The sequence below is a fragment of the Macrobrachium nipponense genome, chromosome 15, assembly GCF_015104395.2.
Source record: "Macrobrachium nipponense isolate FS-2020 chromosome 15, ASM1510439v2, whole genome shotgun sequence".
Lineage (NCBI taxonomy): Eukaryota > Metazoa > Arthropoda > Malacostraca > Decapoda > Palaemonidae > Macrobrachium > Macrobrachium nipponense.
In genome coordinates this window covers 74986775-75005881 of record NC_087208.1, presented here as the reverse complement: position 1 = coordinate 75005881, position 19107 = coordinate 74986775, and the positions used below count along the sequence as shown (strand labels likewise).

The following is a 19107-nucleotide window of genomic DNA, read 5'->3' as shown; positions in this document are numbered from 1 at the left end:
TGCGCAGAAGAAACTTTGTCGCATTTTTCACTTGCTTGTATTGATTTTAATCTCTGTAATTTCTTTCTTATCCCCGATGATGAAGCTATGCTTTGGCACGTTGGCGCAGAGGAAAATTCGAAACTTTGTATCACATTTTCGTTATACTCTCCATATATAAAAGTGTGTGTGTGTGTTTGTGTGTATGCATGCATTCATGAGTGTATATGTGGGTATTTCAAAATGTTTACTATAACTGTTTTATAGTGTGGCAGTTCCAATAATATTGACGGCAAAATTTGAGAAATTCTGCCGTTGCACTTTACTTAAATCAATTTCCTTTTGTATATTACCTGTTCAAGTTAGAGTTTCCTGCATGTTTATATATGTTGGTGAAGAGTTAGGTAATGATAAAAAACAATCATCGGCATATTTTATGAAACTTTTCAATATAACGAGGGAAACCTCTTCTTACACCATCTCATCTGCTATTGACCTAACGTTAGTGAGACTAAAAGACTCATTTTTTACATTTGCTTTAATAGAGAACGATACAGGAGAAATTCGCTCCTACCAATCACTCAACACCCCCTTGAGTTGTTAGGTACCTCATTACAACCGCCCCCACCCCCCCGATCCACTACCACGTGTCGCGTTCAATCTGCATAAGTATGTGCACTCTTATTGCAGACTGGAGTAGTTCAGCTGTGTAGGTACACGCTGCCCTTCGCTTCGTATGTCCACTGTACTTTATCTCTCCCATGCCCCGGACTAGCGGGTCACTTTTATGTCTACTTCAAGCTCTCCTTTTTTGTGATAATTCTTAAGTCATCTTACGGGACCTCTTCGTCCCTTAATCCCTATTGAGTCATCATTTTACTTCTGATATGCCAGTAAGTGTAAATACAGTTATTTAGGTTAAACCTTAGTGTTTACCTAACTATTACCCATTTTGAAGAAGGCCCTCAGACGATTGTTACTAAATCCAAGGTCATAGTCAGAATTGCTTAATTTCCCATAATCAGCTGCACATACCCTAGTAGGAATCATATCAATAGTTTACCAATACCATGAAAAATGGAGGCTATGGTTGTCATAAATAGCAGTAATGTTATGTCACTGGAAGGGGTACTGGTTTTTTGGCCAAGATTTTGTTGCAGAGTATAGACATTTTTCTGTTCAAAGAAATTCATAGATCTATTATTCTGCTTTTTTTTTTACATGCGGCAGTAAATTGCAATTCATCACCTGTAAAATAACATGGAAAAAGTATCCCAGTGTGACACCTAACTTTACACAGATCGATCAAACAGATATTTCACTGAGCAACTTCTTGTTAGGTTCATGAACATTTTTTCCCCTTTCATTTCAATCTGCATTCATCATGAACGATGACTGCAATGCCATGAGATGCAAAGGGTCTTCTATGAGAACTTCTACCACTCCATGTCTGGTCCGTATACGTAGCAAAAAGACAAAAAACCAGAAAATGAGTATCCGAGCAATAATCCTGTAAAATACAAACATAAGCATTGTATTGTCTTTGCAGAGCACGAGAGGAGGGTGATGCCGCCGATAATACGCAAGAATTCCTTTGCTGCCACACCTTCAATTTCAACTTCACCACATATGGTAGAGATGTCCTCTACTCCTACAGGGGTCAATATGGCTTACTTAAATCCTTCGGCATCTACCTTATTTGAAGGGAATGCTACTAAAGGTGTGGATTGGTATTTTTTATTTATCATCGTCAATGTTACTCATTCTTATGGAATAAACCAAGGCATTAGGAACTTACTACGAAAGGAATGCAAGCTGAACATAGTAATATTCTTTTCTTTTCACCATATACCTTGTTGTAATAATCTATCAAGTTTTCTTGAGATAGAAAAATCTCTCCTGTAACTTAATTAATTTGCTATTTATATCGCTAATCCTCCTGAGCATTCTGACAGATTATGGTTAACTGTGATACTGTGAATATTGTGTCCCTTTTCTCTTAATAAACACAAATACACAAGCTAGACAAACATGTCTGAGTTCACAAAACAATGAGGTTTCACACCTAATGTAACACTCCTAATATAAGGGAATTTTATTGCTCTGGAGTTGAGCATGTAAACATTTTAGTCAATGCAAACGTGATATCATCTTTATCAACTAACGTTTTTGTTGCAGACTCACAAATAATTGGAATACGTAACTCCATGTGTGCCTGGGATCCAGATGCTGCTAATCTACTCAAGATTGTCGATACAGAGAATTTGAAGGCGCTCCAGGAACTACTAACTAGCGGGGTCCACATCAACGGCCATGGAGGCTCATTCCACGAGACTGCACTACATCGAGCTGCTCAGTTAGGCTGGGCTGCTGGAGTGAACTACTTGGTATCTGCTGGGGCTTCAGTCTATGCTAAGAACCAGTTTGGTCAGACACCATTACACTATGCAGCCAAGGCTTCAAAATCTACTGCATGCATCAAGTTGTTGTTGGAAACTGGTAGACCAGGGGTGCTAGACCACAGGGATATGCGTGGTCACACGCCCTTACACGATGCTTCTGCCTCTGGCTGTGTGCCAGCAATTAATCTATTGTTGAAGGCTGGTGCTCTAGTGAGTGCAAGAGATGGTAATGGAGAAACCCCACTGCATAAAGCAGCAAGGGCAAGATCTGTCCCATCAATGGTTGCTTTGCTTAATGCAGGAGGAGATTTAGCAGCAGTGGATGGCAACGGAGAGTCAGTACTGTCATATGTTCTACACCATCTTCCTGGCACAATGGATGCTGTGTTTGATCACTGCTTAGTCACAAACTCACCTAAAACCAATGCAAAAACTCTAGAAGTGACAATGAACTTTTTGCCACTGACAGGTCCTTATGAGAAAAAGCAGGTCCAGAATCTTCAAACTTTTGTTCACCAAAGTCATGCAAAGTTACTGACTCATCCTCTGTGCGAAATATTTCTCCACTTAAAGTGGATGAATGTTCGAAAGATTTTCCTTATTGAGGTCATTTTTTATTTGCTATATGCAGTGCTTACTACAGTAATGATATTTAATAAATTTGTGAGAATTCCCAGTAAATGTAACAGTGCAGACAATAATGTTACATCTGGCGTTTTTGGGTTTGTGTGTGAAAATGGTACAAACAGAGATAATGAGTCTAGTATTGTGGATGAATGCCAAACGTGTGAAAATAGTATTTTGTACATTAAAGTATTGAATGGAATCGTATTTACCTTGACTGCACTAATATTGGTACAGCAGTTACTCTCACTTCTTCAAAACAAGTTGGGCTGGTTTCGCTCACTCTCAGGAGTTCTGCATGTTGTGATAACACTTCTTGTTTTAGCTGTAATACCTTATCCTATCCCTCAAATATGGCAGTATCATCTGGCATCACTGCTGCTTCTTTTAATGTGGACAGAATGTATGCTGTTAATAGGTCGATTCCCTAGCTGTGGAATTTATGTCGTCATGTTCACTAGAGTTGCTAAAGTTTTCTTGAGGATATTTGCCATCTACTTTTGCCTTCTACTTGCATTTTCTTCAGCGTTCTATATCACAATGCACTGCCATAACAAAGTGAAATCACCAGATGATGAAAAAACTAGCAGCTCTTCCGATCAATCCAAGGAGGAGGAGGATGGCGAAAACACCATATTTTCCAACCCTATTCTAACATTCATCAAAACCCTCACCATGATGATTGGAGAAGTGGACTTCAGTGACCTTAATGAAGGACTGTCACATCTCCGGGTGACAGGTCACGTTATCTTTGTACTCTTTGTCATCCTTGTTTCCATCATCTTATCTAATCTGCTTGTTGCTCTGGCAGTCAACGATGTTCAGGTGAGTACATTTTTTACGTTATTAACTTGCAGATAAACCATAAGCTTAGACTGTAAAAAATAAGAGTAACAGTTGTCACTATAGTATATGCTCTAAAAATGTTTAACTAAATAGATTTTCAAACGGTTGTTGTAGTCTTTGTCAATGCTGTTCATCTTCAAATAGATTTAATAAGTGTAAATATTTCAGGGGGAGAAGGGAAAGAAAAGTAAGGAAGAGATAAATATATATATATATATATATATATATATATATATATATATATATATATATATATATATATATATTCTATATAGACACGTGTGTGTGCGTGAGTACTTTAAGTTTCACAGTTCAAATAAGAACTACATAGCTTATCTGAGCGTAGCATAGTTAAGCATAATTTTGTCATCTTTTGCTTGCTCAGCTTTGGCCCCCATCCCCCCCCCCCCCCCCCTTGGCTCTTTTCTATTTACTTCAGTTGAGCTTAGCCAATCATAGCAAAGATTAGCATGGCCTAGTACAGTGAAAATAACTCGGCTCATAGTTCAGTTTAATTCTGTCTAGTTTGAAGTTCAGCTCAGCTCGGTATAGTCTTAGCTCTCTGTCTGCCATATACTAACTCAACTCAAGTTTAGCTGTCTGCAGCATACCATAGCTTACAGAGAAGAAAGGAAAATGTGTATCAGGTCAGGAGACGGTAGACCACCTCGCCTATTGTGCCTCAGATTACCCCAAACCCAAAAGCCCTCCTTAATAGAGTCTTCTTGCTCTTCCAGGGATTAAGGAACTCAGCCCACCTGGAGAGGCTGATCAAGCAGACTGAACTGGTGTTCAAGATGGAGAAGAACTTTGCCACAGCATCCTACATAGCTAGTCACATCAAGATTCCCAAGTAAGTTTCATGGGATATTAATGCAGCATAGTTTTATAATTATTATTATTTGTATCATCATCCTTTTAATGATGAAAATTCAAAACAATATAAAATGTCATAACCATAACAGCGGTATAGATGCAAACATGGTGTGAAGTGTGCAGTAATAATACTAATAATAATACCAGTAGGACGCCCTAAAGGAGACAACTTGCAAAGCTTCAAGTTAAACCATCAAAGGGTTAACTAGGTATTCCTGAACTCTCTACTACATATTTATTACTGTTTATTACATATCAAAGTCTTGAGTAAATCTTATATGGTATGAAATTTAACGATGTAAGGTTTTATCTGCCAAAAGAATTTTTTTGTTATCTTCAATACCTTTGGAGATACTAGCATTTGAATAGTGTTAGGGCCGGACTGTGGCGGAAATTATAATGCAATAATCAAAACATCATTTAAATGTAAATTTATGATATTTTAAAAATAAATTTTAGGTGGAATGAAATTTCAAGATGTAAGGTTTTATTTGCCGAAAGAAATTTTCTTTGATCTTCAATACTTTTGAAGATTTTAGCATTCGAATAGCATTAGGAACTAATCTTCTTTCCCACCGTTATCCCTACATTAAGGGGTCGGTTGCCTGATGCGCCTTCTCCACTGCCATCTACTAAAGGCATCATCCTCCACCAAATCTCTATAAGGACTCCATATCTTCCTTCACTTTATCTCGCCATCCAATTCTCTGTCTCCCTCTTGAACTTCTTCCTCTAACAGGTTCTTGTATTACTATTCTATCTCTATCTTCCCTACTGCTCAGCAAAACCTCTGTTTTATTTACATTCACCTTTAAGCCACCCCTCTCTGAAGATTTCTGCCACTCTCCAACCCTCCTCAGATGTAGTAATCACCAGATCATCGGCGTACAACAATTTCCACAGCTCTCCATTCCTGATCTCTTCACTCAACAAATCCATGACCAGCACAAACAAAAATGGGCTTAATGCTGACCCCTGGTGTAATCCAACACTAACTTCAAAGTTTTCTGTTTCCCCAACTGCAGTCATCACTTTTGTGCTCGTTCTTTTGTATATCATCTCGTCCAGCCTAACCAACTTTTCTGGGACTTTCGTTTTCCTTATACACCAAAACATCACTTCTCTTGGGGTTCTATCTCATGCTTTCTCTAGGTCTATGAATGCACAACTGAGCTCCTGGTTTCCCTCCAGCCTCTTTTCCTGTGGCTGTCTGACTATGAAGACGGCATCCACCGATTCTCTTCCCCTCGTGAATCCAGGAGACCGGACAATTTACCGTAAACAAATTTGCCGTATGACAATTGATTGTAAGACATTTTGCCGTAAGAAAAATTGCCGTACGGATATTTTGCCGCAAGGACATTTCGCCGTAAAATGTATATGCTTTGTCATGTATAGATTAAAAAAAAAAGAATGAAGAAAGAGAGAGTGAGTGAGTGAGAGAAAGAGAGAGAAGGGTCGTTATGAATTTTGACACCCGTCGTTAAATGCTTAAATGAGGTCGTTACAAATTCGGTAGTTTACCATATTTTTAATTTTTTTTTTTTCTTAAACCTTTGTATTATCTACTTTTATCAGTTGAAACTTAAACCCCTACGATGCCGTACACTATCAAAAGCACCAGAGGTTATGATAAGCTCGTAGATGATTCCAACTTCATTTACAGGCAAGAAAGAGAATATGGAGGCAAGGTTTATTGGAAGTGTGTTGAAAAAAACTGCAAAGCAAGAGTACATACAAGACGGAATATTGAAGAGATTTCAGTCTGTAAAACTGTAAGTGAGCATACCCATCCAGCAAACCCAAGCAAACATAAAATGCAAAAAACAATTGCACATATGAAAGAAAATGCACTGAAATCCAAGCTAGCTTCAAGATCATTGATTGGTGCTGCATGCGAGGAATTAGAAAATGCAGGACGCTCTCTTATGCCACCAACTTCAAATTTGTAAAGAAACATAAGAAGATGGAGACAAAAAGAAGAAAAGGCCCCTCCTATTCCAAGAACAAGAATCTGTTATGTAATTCCCGAAGAATTTGCGTGTTTACAGAACGGAGAAAGATTTTTACTTTATGATAGTGGAATGGAAGACGAAAACAGAATGTTGATCTTTGGTACGATTGCAGGGTTACACGATCTAGAAAGACATACAAATTGGGCATGCGATGGAACATTTAAGGTTTGTCCTGAAATCTTCTATCAGTTATATACTCTACATGTCAACATAGGACATGCATGCATCCCACGAGTTTACGGTCTCCTTCTGAATAAGACTAAGGAATCTTACAATACGTTTTTTCAAAAGGTTAAAGATTTACTCGAGTCCCTAGAACCTGAAAATCTAATGATTGATTTCGAACCAGCTAGTTTTTTAAGTTTTTTCTGACATTTTCCCTTCTGCAAATGTAACCGGCTGTTATTTTCATTTCTGTAAGAATGTTTACAGAAAAGTGACAGATATTGGGCTTAAGGTTCGATATCAAAGTGATTGTGCTTTTAATACAAAAGCAAAGTGCCATATGGCACTTGCATTCATACCGCCTTCAGACATCATTGATGCATTTATAGAGTTGGTTGATGACGATGACTTACCACAAGAACTAGTTGCATATTTTGAAACTCATTGCATTGGGGGAGAGAGGGGGAGGGGACCTCGTTGTCGTAGAGTTTCTCCAACTTTTCCTCGAACTTTGGAATGTTTATCAAAGAACCCTAGATCAGCTGGCTAATACCAACAATGGAATAGACGGGTTCCATAATGCGCTTCAACCATCTGTGACCAATACGCATCCAAATTTATGGAAACTCATCAATGTATTGAAAAATGAAGAATATCTTTCTAAATAGAAGATAATCGATGCAGAAAAAGGTGAAACAGCAGTCAAGAAACAATACATAAATGTTTATAAGCGCATACTAAGTATTGTCAGAGGTTATGATCAAGATGCAAAACAACATTATTTACGAGCAATTGCTATGAACTTACATGATTTTTAGCTTTGAATTTTTTTTTAGAAAACTTTTTAAATAAAGTGTGTGGTCTTCATTTTTTTTCCTTTTCTTATATATAATTATAATTAAATGAAACATGAAAATCAATGAAAAGTGATAAATATACTTGAAGATAACTATATGAATATAGTTACATTGATCTCTTAAAGAAATAAGCTTAAAACTAAAATATACATTTTACGGCGAAATGTCCTTGCCGCAAAATATCATTACGGCAAGTTTTCTTACGGCGAAAAGTCTTACAATCAATTGTCCTACGTCATATTTGTTTACGGCGAATTGTCCTAGCTCCGTGAATCCATACTGCTGTTTCCAGATCTTTACAATCTCTCTTAGTCTCTCATCCAATACTCTCTCTAAAATTTAAAATTTCAATCCATGCTCTGTTAGTTTAATTCCCCTGTAGTTACGACAATCCATGACATCTCCCTCCTCCCTTATATATATATATATATATATATTATATATATATATATATATATATATATATATATATATATATACATATATATATATATATATATATATATATATATATATATATATATATATGATATATATATATATACCATTAGACTCGGTTAAAAAACTTACAAAAGCCTAAAAGATGGAACTTAAACTAGGAAAAAACTAAAGGAAACTTGTTTAATACAAACTGAAAAACCTAATTTTTAAAAAACATTAAATATATATATATATATATATATATATATATATATATCATATTTATTTATCTATAATAATATTAGAACGTTTTAGTACCATATTATAAAAGATATACATCACCGATTCTCTATCATCCTAGTGTAGGTGTTATCAATACTTATGTCGCTGTTACACAATTATTTATATCTTAAGCTTAATTTCCAATTAATTACAACGCAGCAACTCCCATCCTTCGCCACCCGAAGTGTCACTATCACGAGTGTTTAATTCTATAGTTTTTTCTAATGCAGATATTTCGTTTATTTTGGTTGACGGTGGTGGCAATATATACTGTACTTCTCTATCTATTGCAGCTGTTTTCACCAATTCTAAGTTGTATTAAATTTAAAGCAATACAAAAATATTTAAAAAGCTTTATATATTTACTTAATATTTACTTCGTGCAGGAAAATGCAACGTTAAATGTACTAGGTTGTGTTGGGTATCCCGGTATGGTAATGATAACTTCTGATTGGGTGGCTGGGGTCCTCCCTCGGCTGGGACTCGTCATAGCTGGAGGTCGTTGGTTTGGTCAAGTTTGGGAACAACTGTGCTAACGTCCTAATATTATTATATTATTAATTTACATTTTTATGTTTTTTTTAAATATTAGGGTTTTCAGTACGTTGTAAAGTTTCTTTAGTTTTTTAAGTTTCTTTTTTTAGGCCTTTGTAAGTTTTTTAACCAAGTCCATTTTTTTTTTTATTCTTTGTACTCCTACAGCCCTGGAGATGAGACATGCCGTCTCGAAAATTTGGCCAGATAAAGTTATTGGATGCTACGATGGATGCTGTTTTATTTATGATAGATAGATAATATATATATATATATATATATATATATATATATATATATATATATATATTATATATATATATATACAATCATTATTATTATTACTGCACACTTGCCATCATTACTGCTATTACAACAGCCATAACGTGTTTGATAGAGTACTAAAACAACCTGCATTTCTTAATCATTTCCCAATGAAGACCTTTCCGGACCCTTTCCAGATTCCAGGTACTGCTCACGAAAATATCCCACATCTGCAAGCACGACTGTAAACAGACGAGGGTCTTCATGCTCCCGAACAGCCCCAAAAAGGTAAGGAAGCAAATAGTGATCAAGGAAAAATATTAACCGATTCGAAAAAGGAGTGTGGTTAATTCTCTCTCTCACTCCAACTGCTACTCAAAACAAAAACAAAAGAAAAAGAAAATTCCATTTTATGCTTCCTCAATTCTGGGGTTAAATCTGCCTTGAATGAATTTACCACAATCAGAATACTGAAGATAACAACGGGTATTTCACTGCATACGAGTCATTGCCTTCAATGATCAAACCTTCAACTGGGTCATGAAATTTGTTACACAGTCTGATAAGACACTTTCCTCAGTACTTACGTCATTGTCTTCACTTTTACAATGCGATTTTGCAATTTACCACAATGAAATTAACTAATTCCCCTTTTTTCAAAATATTGAGATTTGAGTTTAAAAAGACCTTAATAACTTCAAAGAAATGACTAGAATGAAAAATATGAGATTTATTTACATGATACAAGGGAGGGACCTGAGAAAGGAGAGATGCGGAATATTCTCTCTCTCTCTCTCTCTCTCTCTCTCTCTCTCTCTCTCTCTTCAGAATCTTTAACAGGTTCACATCGGGTAGCACCGCACCTTTCCTAAATACCAGTTTCGACAACGGGCAGCAAAAGATGAAATATTAATCTTGAGACCCACTGTCCTGCTATTCAAATTCTTCTAAGCCCAGGAACCAGCGTGGGGAGGAGGACTTATATGCTAATTGGGTGCAGTTGAGAGGCACGGCCAAGGGGTGACTTCAGAGATACTATCATCGAAGGCCTTGTTGACCAGCGTCTCGAAAACTCCAGTTTATTTGTATTGTTTGTTTGTATGGTGTTTTTACGTTGCATGGAACCAGTGGTTATTCAGCAACGGACCAACGGCTTTACGTGGCTTCCGAACCACGTCGAGAGTGAACTTCTATCACCAGAGATACTCATCTCTGACCCCTCAGTGGAATGCCCGATTGAAAACTCCAGGCCGAGGAGTCATAATAAAAGGCGAATGAAAGAAATCGGGAGAAAGGCGTCTTCGTGACAAGCATCTGTCAACGGATAACGGTCAAGCATATAAAAATTGACCTTCAACCAATAATTAGAACAAAATGGCCCCCGAAACAACAAAATAGCAAACATTAACACCCAAAATGGTTAAAAGTTTAAACCAGAAAAGAAGTAAAAAGGTTATTTATTACAAAAATAACAGGATTATTAAATATTGGGAAATTACTAGAAGTAATTATGGCGCAGTTTAGCGAAATAATCCTCATTATCAAGATAAAAACAAAAGATCACAGAAACTGAGGTAAGTCAGAAAAACTGCAATGTACTACTACACACAGGTGTTTTGTATAAACTAATCCTTGGAAGTCAGACGTGATTCAGATTTAAAACGTGCTCTCTCTCTCTCTCTCTCTCTCTCTCTCTCTCTCTCTCTCTCTCTCTCTCTCTCTCTCTCTCTAGTAATATATCCGTTATCTCTTATTGTATGTTTCACCCAGCAAATGTTCTGCTTATCTCTAAACATGTGTTTCTTTCGTATCAATCCATACACAAAAGTTCTGATAACTCCAGAACGGTAGAGCCAAAACAGTTACAACAACAACAACAGCAATAATAATAATAATAATAATAATAATAATAATAATAATAATAATAATATGCGGGAAGTAAACCCTCTTTTAAACATGTTTTATTAAAAGTGATTGCTGCATCAGCTGCATTAATGTTATAAGAGGTTCTTCTCTATTTTTCTAATTATTGTTTTCTCATTGTTGCTTAAACTGGTGAGCAATGCACCAAAGGTTGACATATGTCAATTATGTAATAGTCAAAGCCGATTGGATTTTTATTGGTAAAAAATTCCAGTGGGGGTAGTCAAATTAAATTTTTGGGTATATCCCGTAGAGTTTATTGCAGGTAGAATTGATATTAAATTCTATTCTTTTCTATTCTTTTTGTGGGGCTGCGACGTTTCGTCTGAAAAACCTCAGTCATCCTCTTAGGTGGAGGTGGGTGAAGGACTGAAGTAAGAGGGTGAGTCTGCTTTTATTGTGGCGGTGCAGCGTGGGCCTTCGTGCCGCTGCCTTTTAATTGGCTAGTGAATGGGGAGCTGCTTTATGATTGGATGCCTGGCTGCGGGCTGAAGCCAGCTCCCGAGCACATGCTCAACAGGCGTACCGATCTTCTCAGGTAGAATGTTACCTTGTCTTCCCTGTGTCTTCACAGCTGGGAGATATCCATCATCTTTTGCGAGCGAGACTATTTCTTGCTGATGAAACCGAGATGACAGAAAGCCTCAGACAACCCTCTGAAGGATACCAGGGAAAGTGGGCTATATTCTGCGGGTGGTGTCGTAGACAGGGTATCTCTCCAGTCAGGGCCACTCTTCTACAGGTCGTGGATTTCACCCTCTCCCTTCCCTACAGAAGCTCTCTCCCGTCTCAGCTGTAAGACTACAGAGCCGCACTGGCCCTAGTCTTGAAGCTGAAGGGTATTGATATCTCGTCTTCTTAGAGATATTATTACTCATAGAACTTAGAGCAGTCTTGCCCACCCAGGGATCTCAGACATCCTGAGTGGGACGTGAGTCTTGTGCTGCAGAGCTCCTTGGAGAGTACTCAGACAGGGATCTGATCCTCGAGACCATCTTTCTGCTTGCCCTGGCATCGACGAAGAGAGCTGGCGAACTAATGGTCTTTCTTATGATGCAATAGTAGATGGGGACTGGTTACGCTTGACTTCAATCGGTTCCTGACGCTAGATTAGGGTCCTTTACCACCCCCTCCCTGAGCGACTTCATTGATGATGATGGCTTCGAGAGACGACCAAGAAGACGTGCTACTTTGCTGCTGATGACGACGTACACTTCGTCCGAAGAATTTATCAGGTCAGGGGTATTGCCCCGTTCCCTCACATTCTGTAGAACCTGTTGGTTCGGGATATTACCCACGGGTCCTTGGACACTTTTCCTTGGTACAAATCGTGGCTGCTCAACAAATTGTGTAACTTAACCTTCTCCTTAACTGGACAGTATCGCATCTTGCCTCGTTGTATGGTATGATTGAGCATGACTGTGGAGTGACTGGCTCCCCTTTCATCTCTTCCATCCTACTCTTACCCTTCGGGTAGAGAGTAATGCAGACTGTTACATGCTGGACCGAGAGATCGATGTAGGTAAGACACTCCTTTGAGTAATTACCTATTTTTTTATTAGTTAATAGAAGTATTATCTGCCCCTTCCCTTCACAAGGCAGGGAAGAGGGACCTGGACATAAGACAAACTCATAACTTGTATTTGTCCTAATGTCTCCGACATAATGGTTCTTAGCTTTCTCTTAAGGGGTACACATTTTCTCCCCCTTATGAGTAAACCCAGAAGACTGACTATGATCTTGCAGTTCTTTAACTCCGATCAAAAGTCAGTGGCTGGATTTCCTTCCTCGCTCTTATGACCTGGAACGAAATTTCAGGTAGGCTGAACCCCAGTCGGTTCACTGGAGATCACTCAGATTCCACTCACCAATCAGTGAGTCTTCCTATAGTAAAGGACTAAGGGTTTGTATGTAGTGTAGGAACAAATCACAATTTTTGAAAGTGTATTGTATTTTTCCTAGCTATAGAAACCCGAGGTCCTTTACACTAACTGCCCACCTCATGCCACCCCTCAATCTGCTACCTGGGCCAAAAGCAAATTGGAATGTTTACATTCGGTCGGAATTCAGCTGCCTTGTCCAGGCTACGCCTTAAGTAATTCCTATAGTAAAGGACCTCGGGTTTGTATAGCTAGGAAAAATACAATTTACTTTAAAAAATTATTTTATGCATTTACGAGATTTACTCAACATAAAGAATAATATATTCGCATCGAGAATTCCTAACCTATATGAGAGAGAGAGAGAGAGAGAGAGAGAGAGAGAGAGAGAGAGAGAGAGAGAGAGAGAGAGAGAGAGAATAACTTTAGGGAGACAAAAATTCCTGGGTTTTAAGGTGGCCGGATTACCACTTCTAAAAATGTGCCTAACTAGGAATTCGGGACCTTCAAATTTTGTCTAACACGTGGACATAGGAAATACGGGCACTATTCCTTTTATAAACACTTCTAACTTCACTTTTCACAAATAGATTATCGTGAAAAATCATGGCAGACTGACATGCTATTAGTCATAAAAACACGTGTAAGGATAAATAACTCTCTCTTCTCACGAACCATTTGTGAAGCATGTCGTCTAAAAATACCTAACACACTTGCAGTCGCTTTTGATATTCTAGCATAAATAAACAAAATATATGGACACTTTTATTTACCCTGTGGAACTCAGAGTTGGAAGCGGAGGTTTACCCTGATCCAGACAAAAACTTTTGAGAGCCATATTTCCCATTGAGGTCAAATTTGCATTCTTTTGCACACATTTTAATCAGTTATATCAAACTTTTTTCAGAATGGTGTATCCAGCTTTCTACTCTCTGAGGATCAAATAAATATTCTAACACAATTTAAGGATACTTTGCTAAATAATGATAATACAGTCAAACTTCCAAGCTTAGAATCATTATTAATCTCTGCGTACATTATGTAAAATTATAAATAATCTAATCCCATGTGTAAGGAAATCAGCCATTGGATCTATTATACGTAGGAGGCATTTGTTAGACTTGTCAGGTGTAAACAACTGAGACTAAGTCAGCCCCGGCCCCGGATGCCAATTCAGCTATTTCCCAGCTACATCTGCCGGTTTTCTATTCAATGTAGCGGCATACATAGACGTTATGCGGCTAGCGAGAAAGCTAGCTCTTTTCCTTGCATATCTAGCTGATCTTTAGCTTTTTTATTTAAAAAGTTTCATTACATACATTAAAACATATTTTACAACAAAAATATCACAAATCACAAAAACTTGAGCAATTTTCTGATTGCTGGACACCTATGTACTCCTTGAATCGAACTGTAGGTATACGTTCAGTACTTGAATCTGTCAGAAGCTGAACATTCTCTAGTCTGGTGATCCGTTGAGTGACGTTGACAAGTTTGTCCGAAATCTTTCAGAAATTGTTCGGATCTCTCACCGTAGGTAATAGTGCGTGCGGCTATAGTCGTAAATCATGCCAAAAGTGAAACAAAACAAACAAATTTAGAAGTGAATAGCTTAAGGCTAATGAATTCAAAGACTGGCTATGGGAAATTCAAGGAAACTCTTCTGAATCCTATTGTTGTTTATGCAAAGTAAATTTAACTGCTAAATACTCTTGACTTAATAAGTCACAGTAAAATAGAAGCTTTGTTGATGCTTTGAAAGGAGAATTGAAAAATGAAAAGCTGGAATTACGTAAAGGAGAATTGAAAAATAAAAAGGTGGAATTACGTAAAGGAGAATTGAAAAATAGGAAAATGAAAAATGGAATTAGTATAGAAAATTGACTAAAAAGCTGGAATTACGTATAGGAAAATTGAAAAATAAAGAGCTGGAATTACGTAATCTTGTAGCGATAGGCACTGACAATGTTGACTAGAAGTAATAAATGTTCTATCTACCAACTACTAAAATGTGTCCTGCAAAAGAACGGAACCTTGGAATCCCATAGGCCTATACGTTTTTTTTCCAGTAGTCCAATAGTGTACTATTTCCAGTTGATAAAAAATTATTTGCTATACGTTTAATCTATAACTAGTCCCAGTGGGAAATTCAGCTTTAAAGAGAAAATATCTAGCGGGATCTAGCATTTTTCTCCAAATTTTCTAGCGGATTTGAGTGCGGTCGAGTTGGCATCCCGTCTGAGCTAATGAATCAGTTCATGTGACAGACCAATTTGAGCTCATGTTACAGCGCTCGTTCTCATATGAATCCTTTGGCTCATCCATATGACACACAGTCCAGGAAAGTAACTCAGCGGTTAAGTGAATTATATATATATATGATATATATATATATATATATATATATATATATATATCTATATATATATAATTCACAAAACCGCTCATCAGGTAACATTTCAGTTAAAGTTCCTCCCGAAGTATAATGAACTGGATATTAAACGATATTCGGGTATTAAATATTTGTAAATAAAAAATATGGCTAATGTGACAAAAAAAATTCGATTCTATATACAAAACCTCGATTTGACATGCAAATGTACAACAGAGTCGGCACTTACTAATATCTCAATTGATGGCTCAGTGGTCAAGTCACCGTCATCACCGATTCTAAACCAAGCAGTGGTTCGAACCCCACTGTGACAAAGCATTTATCAATTATAACTCTACAATTCCCCCTTGGAGGAAAGTTATTCCCCAGGTATAGCGGATTGGACATTGAACGATATTTATAGCTTAATATCTGTGAACATAAAAAGGCCTCAGTTACGCGGTAAAAATTCATATAAACATACACAAACAATATATATTTAATTATATAAAATTTTATATAATGCATATAACATTATATATATATATATATATATATATATATATATATATATATATGTATATATATATATATATATATATATATATATATATATTTTGAAAAACCGGCAAGATTCTTGTCTAAATTTGCTTCTGCGACCCTGGATCTAGTTAGTACTAGATGGCTGATCCCTAAAGAATGTCCTCAAACACTGCCTGGAACACCCTTTCCTTGACTGTATATTGGACCGAGGGCGATGGGCTAGCAACCATCATACCTAAACCCACAATTACAGCGAAAGGAAAACGCCTCCTTCAACCTTTTTCGGGAAAAAAGGGTTAGTTATTTGTAAGGCAGACCGCCACAATCCGGGATGGGTTGAGGTCATGGGCGGGGAGTTAATTAAGTCCTGTGTGTGTGTGCAATTTGGTATGTGTGTTGTTCAGTGTGGTGCTGAGAGGGGGGGGGGGGGGGCGGGAGGGCGAGACGGCAAGTTGCCAGAGAAGCAAATGGTGAAAGATTTGATCTTGTCTAAGTGGGTTATGTCAAGCAAGACAGACGATATCTTAGCGTTAAGAAATGGCGTTGTATCTTTGTGGAATGTATAAACAGAAAACGAAACATATACCATGAATTTGAACGCAGCCTCTGCAACGGTAGGAAGAAACCAACAAATATGTAATTATGAAAAAAATAAAAAGAAAAATTCAGGAAAATTTTCAGTCAGACTGAATGAAACGTCCTTAAAACACACACACGAATAGACGAATTATGTGATTAAGATAAAAAAAAAAACATGAATATGAAAACATTATTTATGCACTCTTCTCTGAGTATATCATCTTCAAAACAATATCACAGTGTTACCATAAATAGCTCTACTATAATCTTAAGTTAATTGTTTAAAAAATTTTAATACTACCAGGGATAACTATTGTTATATTTTGCTAAACGTAACACTGACTTTCCTGGTGGACATTAAACCAGGTTCTATATTCTACTTTGGGATTGACATGATTAAGTATTAGTGGCATACTATAATGCATGATATGTTGTTTGCTCTAGCCTGTTGAGGATTAATTAAAAATAATCTAAGAATTGAGGATTAATTAAAAATAATCTAAGAATCTTTCCGATCTGCTTAATTCTGAGCCTTTACCAGAGAAACTCCATCTTCGCCTTCCACTCTGGCTTAAGACTTCTTGGTCAGCTAAATTCTTACGTTTTTAATTAAAGAACTCTTCTTGGTCTGTTTACGCATTAACTTCCATCTGAAACTTCTTTTCCAATATCATTCTTAGCCTTTATCCAAACATCCCTATGTTTGTCTCTCAGACTTTTTCCAAGAATCCACCCAGTCAATTTACTTCTTATCCAGTAATCCTCTTGATTTGACTCTTTTATCTTTCGTCTAAGACCCTCCTCGATCTCTATACTAAAACCTTCATCCGTGACTGTCCTTGATCTGTTTACATCTTTGCCTTAAGCTAGACTTCTTGGTCTGTTTACTTCTTAGCCTCTACCAAGGTTTTTCTGACCTTTTTCACTCGATTACTTTGTAAAAAAGAAAAAAAAAAAAAAAACAAGTCCTTTACAACAGTATGCTTGGCCTCTAACCGCAGTACTTTCCCCACAGGGAAACAGGCTCTTCTTTGTGCGAGATAAGACGTGTACCGAGACCAGCCTGCCGTCGCACTTGCTCTGCAACATCATGGAGTGCCTCAGGAACCGGGAGGCGTTCGACAAGGGCGACAACAAGGCCAGCACGAGGACCAAACGTGGCAGCCGTATTCGTCGCGGAGGCAGTGACTACATCCGCGACGGAGGCAACGACTTGAAGGAGCTCGAAGCCAACGTGACTGAACTCGTCAGCGAGAAGATGGAGTACATGATCGATTCTCACGGGGCGCTCGCCGACCGCATGAGTACCCTCGAAGATAAACTGCAAAAGATCACGGAATTGCTCGTTCAAGGCATCTACAGCAGCACCGGGTCAGAGCCTCCCAGTTCTAGCAGAGGGCAAACGATGGCGGAGTTCCTCGTTCATGCCAAGAATTCTGTGTCGGTTCCTTCCAGTGCCAGAGAAGTGCAAGTCAGAGATACGAATGAAGAGCAAGAGTCGTAGATATTTCTTAGATGTAGACAGAACCGAAGCACAAACCAATTTAATGTGTCAAGGTCACAACAATATGGCGGAAAGAAAGTTTATTTATAATGTTATGGCCGCAAAAGAGGTCTAATCCAGAAAGCAAAATTGCTCAACTGAAATACCTCGTCATGACTGATCTTTCGAAAATGCATTGCCAACATGACGCGCCAGAAATGACAAAGCAAATTCAGTGAGCTGCATTTTCACGTGGCAGTTTATTCTCTTGAGAATCGTTACCAATCACTCAGAATATATTGATGTTAAAGTTGTTACTTATCAAACATCTCGCTGACGATGTTTAGTCAGGAAATTTCGTTTTAGGCATGCAGTAGGTTTTGGGATGAAGTCGTCAAGTGTGGGTCAAAAAATGCGTTCATAAATGCGTTTCTAGACGACAAGAGTCAAGTTCTGTCTGTCATAGATTCTGAGCAGCCTCCCACGTCATAAACATACACAGACGGATAGACTATATTGATTATATTAACCAGAACCATGTATTTTTATTGCCATAATAATCTGTTGAGTTTAGGGAAACCTGTTCAATTTCCTTGTGAGTATGTGTACATATAATATATATATATATATATATATATATATATATATATATATATATATATATATATATATGATATGTATGTGTGTCATATATATAATATAATATATATATCATTTACTAATTTTTTACGAAATCTCAATCAAACTTTTAACAATGGAGCCACTGAATAAATGTCCCCTCCAGTTTCAAGCAGGGACTGATCATTATCATCTTATCATCAATATCACCCGTGGAACAGAATGACAACTTTCCCACCAAAAGGGAAAAAACAAAAAAAAATTGTTCTTCTGCAGAACTCAGCAGCGAATTAGGCACTTGGTGGTCAGCCGACTGTTTATGGGTCGCAGCTTGGGTAAGAAAAAACCATGAAACCACCACCATCTCATCCCAGAGGACAATATAATATATATATATATATATATATATATATCTATATATATATATATATACATCGAGCTACGAA

The 19107-nt window shown here is 37.4% G+C and overlaps 1 protein-coding gene across 2 annotated transcripts in view; it reads left to right on the top strand.

The window, feature by feature from the left end:
• LOC135195067 (transient receptor potential channel pyrexia-like) overlaps positions 1 to 19107 on the top strand; it is a 68742-nt gene that overhangs the window by 28342 nt on the left and 21293 nt on the right. Inside the window, exons 2-6 of one of the 2 annotated variants that reach the window (XM_064221427.1) lie at positions 1529 to 1699; positions 2158 to 3830; positions 4589 to 4704; positions 9462 to 9552; positions 17576 to 18616. In XM_064221427.1, the coding sequence (XP_064077497.1) occupies positions 1546 to 1699; positions 2158 to 3830; positions 4589 to 4704; positions 9462 to 9552; positions 17576 to 18064 (2523 nt within the window). In that variant the 5' untranslated portion in view covers positions 1529 to 1545 and the 3' untranslated portion in view covers positions 18065 to 18616. Of the gene's footprint in view, positions 1 to 1528; positions 1700 to 2157; positions 3831 to 4588; positions 4705 to 9461; positions 9553 to 17575; positions 18617 to 19107 lie in introns of those variants that run through there. The other variant, XM_064221428.1, reaches the window with a different exon arrangement.